Source organism: Ylistrum balloti, unplaced genomic scaffold (assembly GCF_031769215.1).
Source record: "Ylistrum balloti isolate Yb309-2 unplaced genomic scaffold, AGI_CSIRO_Ybal_v1 Utg369740, whole genome shotgun sequence".
NCBI lineage: Eukaryota > Metazoa > Mollusca > Bivalvia > Pectinida > Pectinidae > Ylistrum > Ylistrum balloti.
Window position 1 is genome coordinate 1,714,417 of NW_026781950.1, and position 13,837 is coordinate 1,728,253.

Sequence of the window (13,837 nt, forward strand, 5' to 3'; positions counted from 1 at the left end):
GTTTAAATGACAGTCGTTATATCGGGTTTGCATGTTTATGTTGCTATATCACTATGGAAACAGCCCATTAGCGTCACCGATCATTCATAATTGAAATCTTGTAATTAAGAGCATTACCATGAAGTAAACCATTATTGAAAGATTGACTCTGCCCTATTTAAACAACGCTGGTTCCAAGGAAACAATTTATGGCCTACGGCTGTTGGAAAATGATTAAACAATGGTACAGTATTCAGACGCAAGAAAAAAGCCAAAGGGATTTAAAGATGATTAAAACACAATGAACGTGTTGATTTGGTTTTACGTCAAAATGAACGGCTGTATGTAAGGTTCTGGCACACACTTTACCATCACGAGCGCGGTAGTGTGTGGTAGCATGGTGGGGCAATATATTAAACATCGGCAGTTTCTATAAAGTAGACCATCCATGGTTACCTTGGAAACATTATAAGTGAAACTCGTACGGAAATCCTCTAGGACTGTAAATTTCAGAAAAAATGAAGAAAAAATGACGGAACAATTTGCATTCTCCTTCACCTCTTAAATAAGATCCTTGGAAAGTTACACACGAACTGGAAGAAAGTGTTTCTATTTATGACTTTACAGTGTCTAGAAGAAGAACACGCTCCGGATCACTGTCTAACCGAATCCGGATCATTAATTATTTATTCCAATATGGCGTGCAGATTGTATACGTAGACCCGGTCAACTATAAACATTACTTATACATCTCTTGCATTCATGAACCGCCATAACAAAGACTTTACTCGAAATTAGAACAGAAGTTCTTATCACGCAATCAGTAGGAGATAAGATTGTGACTTTTCGATAACTACATGGTCACATTCATCAGACAAATGGCGTATGTGGAGAACGAGATGGTAAGGAATCGACCAAGTTTTCGGCTTCACTATATAATCACTTGTACACTAAGGTCGAAAATAGTGTGACGTGATTGAAAACAGCTTATAGACCTCCAAAAATGTACACAAGATGGTAGCAACGTACTGTAGTCAATTCGACTACACTTTGTTTAACACTTGGTCATAGATGTTCAAGAGTTCGTGGTCCCCCTCGTCCCTGTTTAGGATAGCCCCGCTTCGGTGTATCGAGATGGCTTCCTTATTTTGTTTAGTTCATATAGCATAAAGCCGTTACGCAATTTACCTCGTGCTTTATCGGGTTTATTATCTCATAAACTCAACAAATTGAATGGTTAATCTTCAATTACTTATTCTGTATCCATGGAAACACTTTCAAACTGTACGATAGCAACGTCAGAAATACAGTTCTATTGATTTAGATCATCAGTGAATAAAAAAATCGCAAATGTTTCATGTTCATAACTCACGGATGGAACGAATTAATAAATATCTTTAAGAATAAAGATCAAACGTTAATCTCCATAATTATTATTTATTATTGATATTTATGCTAAATAAAAGTAAATTTTATGTTTGAAACTCAAATTATTAAACGGATGACAACACTAAACTGGGATAGATCGCATTTTTATGCTGCCGTATATATTTCAGAAATAAACAAGTATATACATTACAGAAACACAACTGATACTAATACTATACACGATGAAGAAACGCTAGCTTCCTGTTAATTCCGTATACTAACAAAATAGGAATTTCATTTCAGCAGTTGTAATATGTATACTGGTTTATGGTATAAGCGGATTAGCTTTGTTGAGATAAATCTTCCTATTTCATTCGTGTAACCTATACACAAACTACACCGTGTGTCCACAATACTTCGATCTGTATGTTCATTGTAGCAAGGATAATAAACACAGATTTACTTCCGTGATCTGTCGCCACAATACTAAAACCGTTACCTGAAAGTCGGCGTGATATCGTCAAACCTGACAGTGTTCTAATTTAGTGAAGGCTAGGCTGTCGTTATCACAAGAGTTGACATTACTTGTTATATTTCGCATTATGTGTTGCTAAATTATTGAAACAATCAGACGCCTCGCGGTGATTAACACTGAATACCACGAGATGGTATGTGCTGAGGATTTACAGTAACAAAGTCGTACAGAAATAAAGGCTTGATACATGTCTCACTTGTGAGATACCAAATTGTATTGAAAAACAAAATATGTATCAAGGTTTTATTAAATAATGTACGTTCATTATTTTATCGAGATATAAGAAGTAATTCATATGGTATCCATGTAAGAATTCTTACTTGCCGCTGCCTGGAGCATTGTTGACATTCCGCAGTCATTGTCCTTCAGTTTTTTCTTCAGCTCCTCCTCAACCTGTGAATCAATCGCCATCGTGTGAACTGTCATGGTTACAAATATAGAAAGTCGTCACATGCTGTCCACGCGGTCCATGGGTAGTTCGTCATTAAAATGTCGTTTTAGCCCCTATACTTCACATTAGTTATCACCACCACTTTTCGCACCTGCATTGTGCGTCTATGAATAAATGTATCGTCAGGTAGTATTAATACATAAATGCTGTATATGTCACTCCGCTGATCACCATCCTCTATCGCGGATATGTTTACACTGGCACCTCTATTACACACATCCGGGTATCTGTTCATTTTCACCTGTGTGCATTATACACACATCTCACTCAGGGGCTGCCTTTAAACGTTACTAATAACTCACGTTCACTGGACCGTGGACTCTATCTCAAGTCGCACGCACAGTGAGCCTTCTGTTTCCCTATAGAGACATACACTCGCTGTTTAGAAAAGGTGTCGAGCAACGAAAGGTCGCCAATAAGCGCATAATGGATTTCCTGCTTTGGCACGGTCTCATCGCCGATACCTATACATTAGCGGCCGCTTCGGGCAAGAAGTAGGTAAATATATCTCTACTTGCAATCAGTTCCAAATCGCCTTCATCAAGTGGCTGCTACGGTCTAACGTATTTACGTGCACTCTATTTCAATACATGACTCGCTTTCCAGAATCGAAACAAATGAATTATATATGAGAACCGATGTATTTGTATTGTAGAACACGTTATGGTATGAGAGTTATCCCCCTTGAGTCCTTGCTCTCTTGGTTGCGTTTGACCCGAAGAGAGTCCATTCATTCATTTGATTGGATTATGATCTGCAAACTAAGTCATACACGCATGTAGTGTTAGACATAAATGATAACGGGATCTAATGAAAAAGGAATGACAGGCATATCGTTGACAGATTCCATTCGCTCTCCTATCCTATCGTATATTTTATCCACTACTTTAGAAAGGTATTTAGGAATAAGTAAAACAGTAAGTTTATATTTAAGGTTATTTAAGGTACTCTAATAAGCAATAGCTAGAGTCGTATTAATATCACGTCCACTATCGATTTATGTCACGTGATTAGATTGGTTTTAGTTTAACGCCATCCATTACATGTTGTGTTGTTACACCGTAGAACTGTGACTGACAAAAGATAGGTTCCGTTGTTAAGACAAAACTTCATGACATTACTTAAGACTATCGCTAATAAAGATATTGTATCAGTTTATGAAAACCACGAATGTCTGTGCGTGAATTTATATAGTGATAAAAGTATGTGCATATACAGGGAGAGAAACACATTTTATAACATTATCTTCAGATATAGTTGTAGACTTTATCTTGAACATAAAGCTATATTGCTCGGCTTCAGCATATCGAAAAATTTCAACAATAGTATATTTTGTCTATGTCAAACCAACAGAAATCTAGTTTCCATAAAAATGATAATAAAACATACGACAAACGCTAGTTCTTTTAAATGCTAACACTTTTGCACGAGGGCTGATTGATAAAGTTGTGAACCATATTCTAGGGTTTGACTTTTGGCGGACATATTGCATTATTTTTCAACATAATCCCCTTCAGTATCTATACACTTTTGTCGGTGATGTTTAAGGGCCTCAGTGCAACTTTTTTTTACTTTTTCCTGAAGTCCTCGACTAATTATATGAAGTCAACATGTGACCGAAAGTTGGTACCGGAAATGGCGTTTTTCGATTTTAGAAATAGATGAAAGTCTGATAATGCGAGATCAGGCGAATAAGGCGGATGCTCAATTCAAAGCCACAGTCGTTGATGACAGCAATGACAACGACAGACTTGTGAACAGGAGCATTGTCCTGGCGGAACAACAACTCTTAACCCAGTTTTCCGCAACGCTTGAGTTTAATATTTTCTCTTAATTGCCTGAGAAGGAATGCATAACATGTGAAATTGATTTTTTGTTCCTTCTGCAGATAATCTACCATCATCATCCCAGAAAACCAAGACCATAAACTTCCTAGCTGATGGAACAGTCTTTGCCTTTTTCGCGGGGGTGAACCAGGATGCTTCAATTCTTTAGATTATTGCATGGCCTTTGGGGTGAATTGATGGACCCACGGTTTATCCATAGTTACACCCCTTTGCAGAAAGCTAGCTAAAAGGTTCAGATTAGCACAGAACAAGTCATGCCCAGTGTGATTCTGGTCAACTTTGCATTTTCATTGCTAGATCATCAGTAAGAATAATATGTACGTTTTCCTGTGAATTCTCAACTTTACTAGATGTATATATCTTTGTAACTCGCCTATCAGCGAAAACAATAGCATGGGCTTTATTGACCATTGACCTGACAGGCCTTCCAGGACGGGCATCCTAACCAAGGCTCTGCCTTCCACGCTTCAATTCCGCCATCTACCTTTTAACTACAGCATATGGAGGGGCATCATCATGTTGCTACCATATCAGTATGGATATCCGTGGGTGCTATACCATTCTTATGTATATATCTAATTGCTGCTCTTTCAGTAATTAAGTTCATTTGCAGAAGTCGTTTGCCTTGTTTACTTTAGAGTCGTATCTTTTCGACATAAATTTGCCAAATGACATCAGTCTTCGGGTACACAGACTTAAATATTCAGGGAATAGTAGAGCTGGAAAAGGACATACCTGCGTAAGTTCTTCAATACAAGACTCACAACTTATCAATCAGCACCCAAATATCACTGTAGTCGGATCCAAGAAGGATTTGGTCGCAGGAACCTTGACACATTTTACCAGAGAAATATATTTCCTTAATTCATCTGATATGGTAAATAATTAACTCTGAACATCTTACGTATATTTTACTATACAGGAAATAGTAAAATACACGCAAAACTCATTTCTTAATTAATGTCACGTGTATGTATATGTTATTCTCGTGCATGTAATACGTTAGCCCGAGGGATTTTAACTATCCATCTGCTATTGTATCTTGTCATGGTCGCACACCAATAGTCAGAATTCCACACTAAATACTATCGACCTTTGCAAAGGTCGGCATTCAGGCAATGTTTTATGTAATTTATTTAGTTATAAATCATACATCGATGGCAATATAAAACAAGCATTGCCTACGTATTTGCATTTGAGTCAAAACAGTTAAATGTTGTAACCCAAGTATTTCCACACATTCGAAAAATGAAGAGAATCGCTGAAAGAACAATTATTAGATATTTGTATAAGAAAGGTCTTGCACCTACGGATATTCAAACTTATATAGTAGCTACACTAGGGACTGATGTCCCTTCATATGCTGTAGTGAAAAGGAAGACGACGGAATTCAAGCGTGGCAGGCAGAGCATTGGGGAAAATGCCCGTCCTGGAAGGCCTGCCACTCTACAAACTACATTTGTATCCGATTGCCAGGATACGGCAAACATCACCTCTTGTGCGAATGCCTGTAGAATATTGCGCTATACGTAACCTTCTACAAACAAAAGTGCGGTGAACAAACACCATTCAAGTATGATGTTCTATGTATCTGATACCAGTATTAGTATCGACAAAAACCAAGTACAACAAGAGAAGATAAAATAAGCATGGAGATAGCCAAATATAGCGCTATAGTAAACTTCTACAAACAAAAGTACAGTTAACACCACTTGAATATTATACATGTTTTATTTGTCTGATACCAGCACATATATTGACGAAACCAACTCGGTTCCAGAAATGCTAAATTCGTCTAGAAGACATTTATGAGGATATAACGTGCACATGTGAATAGAAACTTCCGGTACACATTTAGAGACGGTAGAATCAAATAATGAGTAAAACTGCAACAAATAGGTTTTTTGTCCTTGTAGGTTTCGTCAGTCATGCCTGAATATGGAAACGACTTCGGAAAATTAAAATTGATTGAAACTAAGGCATCGCAGACGGTAGGAAACCTCACGTTCAACAAATTGTACGAAATTTAAGTGTAGAGGGTCATTTATATTAGATTTAGATTTTTCCGTTGGTACTCCGTAAGTAGGACAAAGGTTTAAATGACTAGCTCAAATCGTACATGAGGTGATGTTTTATGAACACATCTGTGAAGTATTGTGACAATCAGAAAAGATATGCAGCCTTTAGAGCGGTGACGTTAAACAATATGTCCGTTCTTATTTATAGCAATGGCGAACTAGTTTTTGACCACAGAAGGTTGAAACGCAAAATTGTACAATCATATTCAAATGTAAGATATGCATACTAAAAAGCTGAGATGTCTATTTTTTCTATTTTTAGGAACGCTGACCTAGTTTTTCACCACGGAAGGTTAACACAGACATTCGTACAAGAGGTGATGTTTGTAAAATATGTCTGTAGTATCGTGGCAATCAGATAAAAAGGTAATCTGTAGAGTGATGACGTCGTTTGGGGCACGTACGTCACGTACGTACGCGAGGATCCTATATACTATTGGCGACAACGTCTCAGGGGTATATAGATGCTAAAATATAGACGCTTTGCTCTTGTCCTATTATTCAATAAATTTTGTAGCCTTCAAATAGCTGTTTATTTAGAGAAAAAGAACGTCAAGTATTTGTAATTATTCTGAACCGAGTCAGTTTTCGATTTATTAAAAGCGTAACTGACAGGTTACAGCAAACATCCGTAACTACAGTGCACAGAGTCTACAACCTGTAATCTTAAAGGAATGTACAACACAATACTAATCAGAATTAGATAAAGTAGCACTTCTTCAAATTCAATTTGAATATTGAAAATATTTATCGCTTAGAATTTCGGCTAGTATTCAAAATTTGTTTCAAAGATTCAAGTTTAACTTCACAATTGCTGTACTGGAAGACTTGAGTATGGTCATCTTTAAATTGCAATAACAAGTAGAAGCAGACGGAAAAGATAGGGAGTAATTTGTAACAATTAATAACACCTACACACGTTTTGGTCTAGAGCGACATCCGTATACAGTGAGTATGCGATAATCCGGAAAACTTGCAATTAATCCGCACGGAAATATTTTAAAGGTGGCTTAAACATATTGAATACCTAGCTATTTCCATGAGATATTTAAAGGACTTCTTACTTTACTGTGTTAAATTATTACGAATAAGTCAATGACAGTAACGAGCTACACTTTGTGTTGAGTGAGCAGATATTTTTCTTTGTTTTTAATGTAACCCGCACTTCTGAAATTCCCAAGATAATCTTTGCGGATACCGCTTCTGTAATGCGCATCATTGCCAAAAAGAATGAAGTAGCGTTCCTCTCGTGAGACAGAATACATTGTATACTGTTTGGGTATTTGATGGTTTAAAGTTTATGCAGAATACTAACACTGATGTTCACGGAGTTCCAAACGCTAATACATAGATTGTATATTGAACATACAATGTCTATATGATCATCCGTGCGTTTTTTTTAAAGATATATATACATTTTGTTTACTAAAATATAAAAAAACGGCATACAGTAAATATCATGGACAATAGTATTACTCTTTGTGAGTTCTATGAGTCAGTTAGATCATAATCGTTTTAAAAGGTAGAAACTGTTGTCTGTGTAGATGGTTATAAGTATATCACAATCATTTTGATATTTTTGAAGGTCTAAATATGGTCAATATTTAAAATTAATTCAAATATCCTCTCTCGTTTGAATTTTGAGACAAATCTAAGAGATCGGTGTGCAATAATTTTCTTCCGTGTCCACGTCAAGTTAAGTGGAGAAACATGACAATGTTTGAATATATTTTGGTGGCTGTCTCGTGTTTTACAGAGAAACGAATTCAACAGTACCTCTAGCATTAAAGATCGGCATTTTGATACATTACACAAGGAAAGTTAACGCCGGTTTGTCGTCAATCAATTGAAGAATTGTGGTATTTAAACGTGCTGTTTAAGGAAACAAATTGCAGCAAAAGCAGGATGTGAAATAATCAATTTGACCTTTGAAAAAGAGTAAAGGAATGACGCAGGAAGTGATATTATCGATTTGCATTTTAAGCACATCAAACGAGGTCATGTACTTTCCAAAGACTCCGTCCAGATGTACAAAGTAACAGAAGGTGTAGAAAAAGCTTGTGATCAATGTTAAACTTTTTGAAGTATTTGATGGTCAGATTTTTTTTAACTTAAAGATGTAAATCAATCGCAGATGCTGACATTTTCTTCACTTCATAAGCATCTAGAACTAAAAAACTAGTGCACATATACTTCTCTACATCAATTTCACATAAATTTAATATTTTTTTCCTACAAATCCAAAATCTTAAAAAATATTATGGATAACGATAATATTATCATTAAATGCCAGTGCATCAGATATCTAGTCTGCAATAAATTGAAATTCCAACAAAATAAAGATCGATCTTTTTCCATTTTTTATGTTTTACATGGCTTCTCATTTTGCACGCTGAAAGTATGCATTACGAATGAAACTTGATCAGTAGCTTAAACAAAAACGTTACTGCAGAATGTTTGTTTAAGCCATTGACTGAGTTTCAATCGTAATGAAAACAAAAATGAAATTAAAGAACTTTACAACACCAAGTTCAACCATCGTTTCCTGGATGATATTTACGTATGTACTGCGTGTACGTCAACTCATAGGCTTAGAGGCTTTAAGACTCACACAGTCAACTTTATCAAAATTCGATAGAAAAGTTAAATCTATTGTGTATGGGCACAACTAAATACTGTAAACAAAATTATTCGATACGCAGAGAGGCCTACTTTTCATATAAATTTAAACAGATATATTTGAAGCGGGTTATTTGAAAAGATCATACCATACTCCATGCCGGTGTTGAAAATTTTTGATCCACATTTGGGTGACTGGGGTCCAACTCTGTTATAAGTCTCCATTTTGGTAGTTTATGAAGTATAATCCAACAGAATTAACTTTATATTACTGAATTTAAACACTATTTTTTCATATATTTTCACTTGATTCCCTATTCTGTAATGTCTTTTTCATAACATCCCTAGTCCACGAGTACTACAGGACACATACACAACAGTGAGCCAATACCGCGTCACTGGAAAACATCGAGACTAATCTACGCTTTTATAGTTTGGATCAGCTATATCACTGGTCCTCATGATTTTTACACCCAGGTTTTCTATATATAGGGATAATGATAGTTTGAACAGTGAATATTTCATGTATAAATGGCCAACCATTTGAGAAAGTGTTGTTCAATGTGATTTCTGCAGCGAATTGTCACCTTGGTTCTGAGTGCTGTATGGCTGAAATTTTGCACGAGATAACCCCTCGCTCTGCCATTGATTTTTGTACTTGTCAGTAAAACATTGATGACAAAATAATTGTCTTCCATATAGCAATGATGACTACAACTCTGTCTAACGACAAGAACATTGATCCCCAAGTAACGAATTTATAGTCGATGGCAAGTATAGGCAGCTCTTTTACAAGATTGGGTTCAACAAGCTGATCATTGATAACGCCTTTGACAACGCTTAGAACCCAGTACGTTTTTGCAAAAAAATAATCATCGTGTTATTTAGATATATTAGTTGAAAGTAAGTGTGAAAGTCGACAACAAATATCAATACATTTATCAAAACTTTTCCCATCTCATCACAAGATCTTCAAATGCGAATCAAAATTATGCTTGTTTTAATGTCGATTTTCTTTGCAAATGATGATATTTTTTTTTGTTTCATACACACACCTCTTTTGTTTACCGAATATTTAGTTTTGATAATGTTATTTTCACAATTTGGTATCGCAAATTTCAAAGGATAAGCAATCTTGTAGCGTCTTTGAATTGTACCCGCTATTTTAAATGAACGTACGTAATATCCCGCAGTTAGAAAAAAAAAGATAAAATTTATCTGAATAATCAAAAGATATGAAATAGTTGTAGATACTGTATAAGTCAATACCAAGCCTGCATATTGGAAGTTCCAATCCACAATTTGTTTTCTGTAAATGTGAATTCTTCCCGGCAATAATCGACAATGTTCACCCTATTGCAACTTAAAACTCAATACACGTCTCGCTTTAAAATATACGTCTTAAACATTGTCCTGGATTCCTTATTTCTTGTTTTGAAACGGATCTTCAGCATCACGCGAATGATTGTTATGTACGGGAAGAAGAACGGTATTGATATAACGTCGGTAGCTATGTACCCTTTCCCATACTGGCGCACTTGGAGTCAGCCTCGCCAGATCAAATCATTGTCAAACGCGGTCTTACCAGAAAGTGTGGTTTTCCCTGGGGCAAGAGACCTACGCATGACATTAACCTACATTGGCATAGCTCTAATGAATTCTTGTCTTTCTTTGAGGTATATGTAGCATCTTAGTATATCAAATACGACATCATTCATGAAATTTGATACACTACATTTAATACCCTCAATGTGTCTTATTAAACGTGTGAAATATAAAATGGATTTTTTCCTATTTAAACTGCAGATCTTAACTAGCGTCCTATTTTACACAGTATTCAGGGAAAACAAACCGAGGACATAATTGCTTCGTTTAGATTCTTCTGCGAAGTTCATCACTAATATCATGTGCAATATTTTCTCGGGTAAATTAAGATCGGCAACAATCTTTTTGTGACAACACGATAATTGTCAATCAAGCATTCATTGAAAACTGAAATAATGAGAATATATCGAATTCAGCTTTATATCCAATGAGTGGTAGTTGAGAGCACTACACGTGTGAGCTTGTTATCTTTGTCTTGGAGTGATAAGTGAAAATGGTTGAAGCGATGAACTACCAAAACATTTATCTCTTTCTGATCAATGATTGATCGATTCAACAGCAATGTTATGTTATAATATCCGTATTAGCAACAGCAATGATTGATATCAGACTCTAGCTGATCAACATCTATTTATCTGTCTTTTACGCCTGGTGCATGTGACCGCACAGTCAGCTTCTAAGAAAGACTGGTGCATTTTGGAGATCACAACAATATCGCTTGCTTTACTGTGACCGACTTCTCTTATACGGCTGTACGAAAACAAACAGTTGTGTTGTAAGCGAAACGTTAAAATATTCATAGCACGTCAGCGTAGAGGAGAATGCTGCTGGCCGCTGTTCTATATAGTCGCCGTAATACCAATATATCAACTCTACATTGTTATGTGTACAAGTGGATCGATCCAGTCTGATGATATTTATTTACATGGCCGTTTAAAGCAAACTCGATATTAAATCATATCTGATTACTGTTTGCTTTCCGCGAAACCCGGATGTAAGGGAGATAACTTTGTACTCAAACAGGTGCTTGATGGTGGATAGAGGTGCCAGTGTCAGGCTGTCTTTACGATATGCATAATCAATACTAAATGTCAATAGGCTTTTGTTATTAAGTAAGATACACAGGCAACAGTCCATGTGCCACAGAGGATCTGCCTAGCAGTTGTAACTCTAACATAGTGATAGTAATGTATTGATTCGTTTGAATTATACAATTCTTTAAGAAGCTTAAGGTAAATTAATTGTCAATATTACAAATGAATATAAGTCTATCCGAATTTTACATATAAAAAAAACTAATAACGTGCTTTGCATAATTTGGAAAATAAAATCGTCACAAACGTGAATGCATTTCTTAAAAAGTATCATTCAAAGATATGGCTTTTTAGCTGGATAATTATGTTTCATATGATGAACTGTCAAAATTCAATTTTCTATCGGAAAAAGTATGTCTGTAAGAAAAAAAAGAAACGTTAGAATACAACCTCAAAGGAAGGAAGAATGTCCATTATCCTGGAAAGGTCCATCGTCGCGTAGGTTATCTCCAAATCAGGTTACAGCCCGTAAAATCCGTGTAGAATATCAGCTCCTGTTTGCACAGCACTGTTGATTGGTTTTAAAATTAGGGCGGCTGTCCAACGGTCTGCCAAGCGAAAATCATCAGCCTTCCATTATGAATTTCCTTCACATTACCAGACATGCTTTAGGAAATTCCCAATAAAGAACGTCTCTAGTGCGGTATTTTCCAATATATATGTAACCATGGAAACACAACAGCATCTTACACCGATAAGAAACACATGTTTCAACAATTTCCATAGGCTGACTTCGTGAGATATCACCGTAGGCTTGTTACTTAGAATAGTGTCTTCTATGATATGTCACGCTTGGGGAACACTGTCAGCGCTCGCATGATTAAACAGGGCTGGCGAATCAATAGTATTTTCATTAAAACAGTGCCAGAAAGCACAGCAACGAGGACAGGTGTACATCGCCCTACTGATGGCTTATACACGCACACCACCAAAGCACATAGTTTCGATTTTTTCGTTTTGCCCTGCGACTTCATCGTTCATTGTGGGGCATCCCTTTGTCTCCTGATGGCTCCTCATGGTCGCTTTCACAACACGGTTCTGTTGTTGTGTCCTTGTGTAGGGTAGTGTTTTTCTATTTTGAAATATCCCCTGAGCAGTGGGTTGCCTTGAGGTTACAGATACTTTTAATTCAACATGGCTATAGAAAAGTTTACTCAAGACTGGCGAGCTCTAGCAAGTGTTCATATAACTCCTTATTTTTTGACGAATGATTACATTACACAGTATGAACACTAGCTCTTGAAGTGTATGGTTTGAAGAAAGTGCACCATTGTAAGCCCGACTAAGGCTGATGACCAAAAAAACGTACAAACTTATCAAGTACAAAATTAAAAAAAAAAAGTTTGCTTGTTTTTTGACGTAGCTCGTTCTACACTCGCTTAGATCTCCAAACACAACAAGTAATCTGTGAGTAAGGTGTGCCTCATTGACACAGAAAACACAACTTGAAACGTATCAACATGTAGGTAGCAGCTTCAATAGCATAACTCCAGAACAAGAATTTAGGTAGACAGCAAATCAGTGAACATGAGACCAAATCTTTACTACTGGAAAATTTCTTTCCAACCGTAATGCTTTTAGATTACAGAAGAGATAGTATCCGTTCATGATTGACTACGTGCATTCAGCTCCAAGATAACTCACAAGCAATTTCCATGCACTTTGGAGTTAGGTTTCAATTGTATGAATAAATGTCTCTTATTTACTGGAATAATGACCTTAAATCGATACAGATCTTCTTTCTCTGTATACATAATGCACGTGTTTAGATGAGGTTAGCTGATCCTAGATATAAATAAGCACCACTCATACCGATCGGTTACTTCAGAATCAGATAAAAATGCCGCACAACAATACCCATAACGTAATAAATAAATCTGGTTTGACAAGGGTTTTACTTTGGAAAATAGCGACGCCTGAAACTGTATGGCTACAATGTGACCTGAGGTCGGACGAGGTTGATATCCGTTAGCTTGCCTTGTAGTTTCGTTGTTGTTTATCTTGTTCTCACTTTAGAATGTGATGTTACTTACTTGGATTTACCAAGGTTTTTAGGGCAGGCGTCGTGAATGGAGCAGAAGAGAGTTACTCTTCTGGAACACCTGGTCTTAATCCCTTTGTCCTTTTACAGGTGCTGCCGCGTAAATTTTTCTGTTGTTCATATTTTGTCCTAGGTGTTTTGGATTTGAGTTTGAAAGATTATTTTGTTAGTATTTACTTGCAGCCTTTTATTAGATTTACCAAGATTTCTATGGGCGTCG

At 36.3% G+C, this 13,837-nt stretch overlaps 1 protein-coding gene across 1 annotated transcript in view; it reads right to left on the reverse strand.

The window, feature by feature from the left end:
• LOC132543064 (ankyrin repeat and death domain-containing protein 1A-like) overlaps positions 1 to 12,008 on the reverse strand; it is a 34,120-nt gene extending 22,112 nt beyond the window's left edge. The window contains exons 1-2 of the mRNA XM_060206519.1: positions 11,967 to 12,008; positions 2,203 to 2,275 (exon numbers count right to left, since the gene is read on the reverse strand). Coding sequence (XP_060062502.1) covers positions 2,203 to 2,275; positions 11,967 to 12,008 — 115 coding nt within the window. The remainder of the gene's footprint in view (positions 1 to 2,202; positions 2,276 to 11,966) is intronic.
• Positions 12,009 to 13,837: the final 1,829 nt, after the last annotated feature.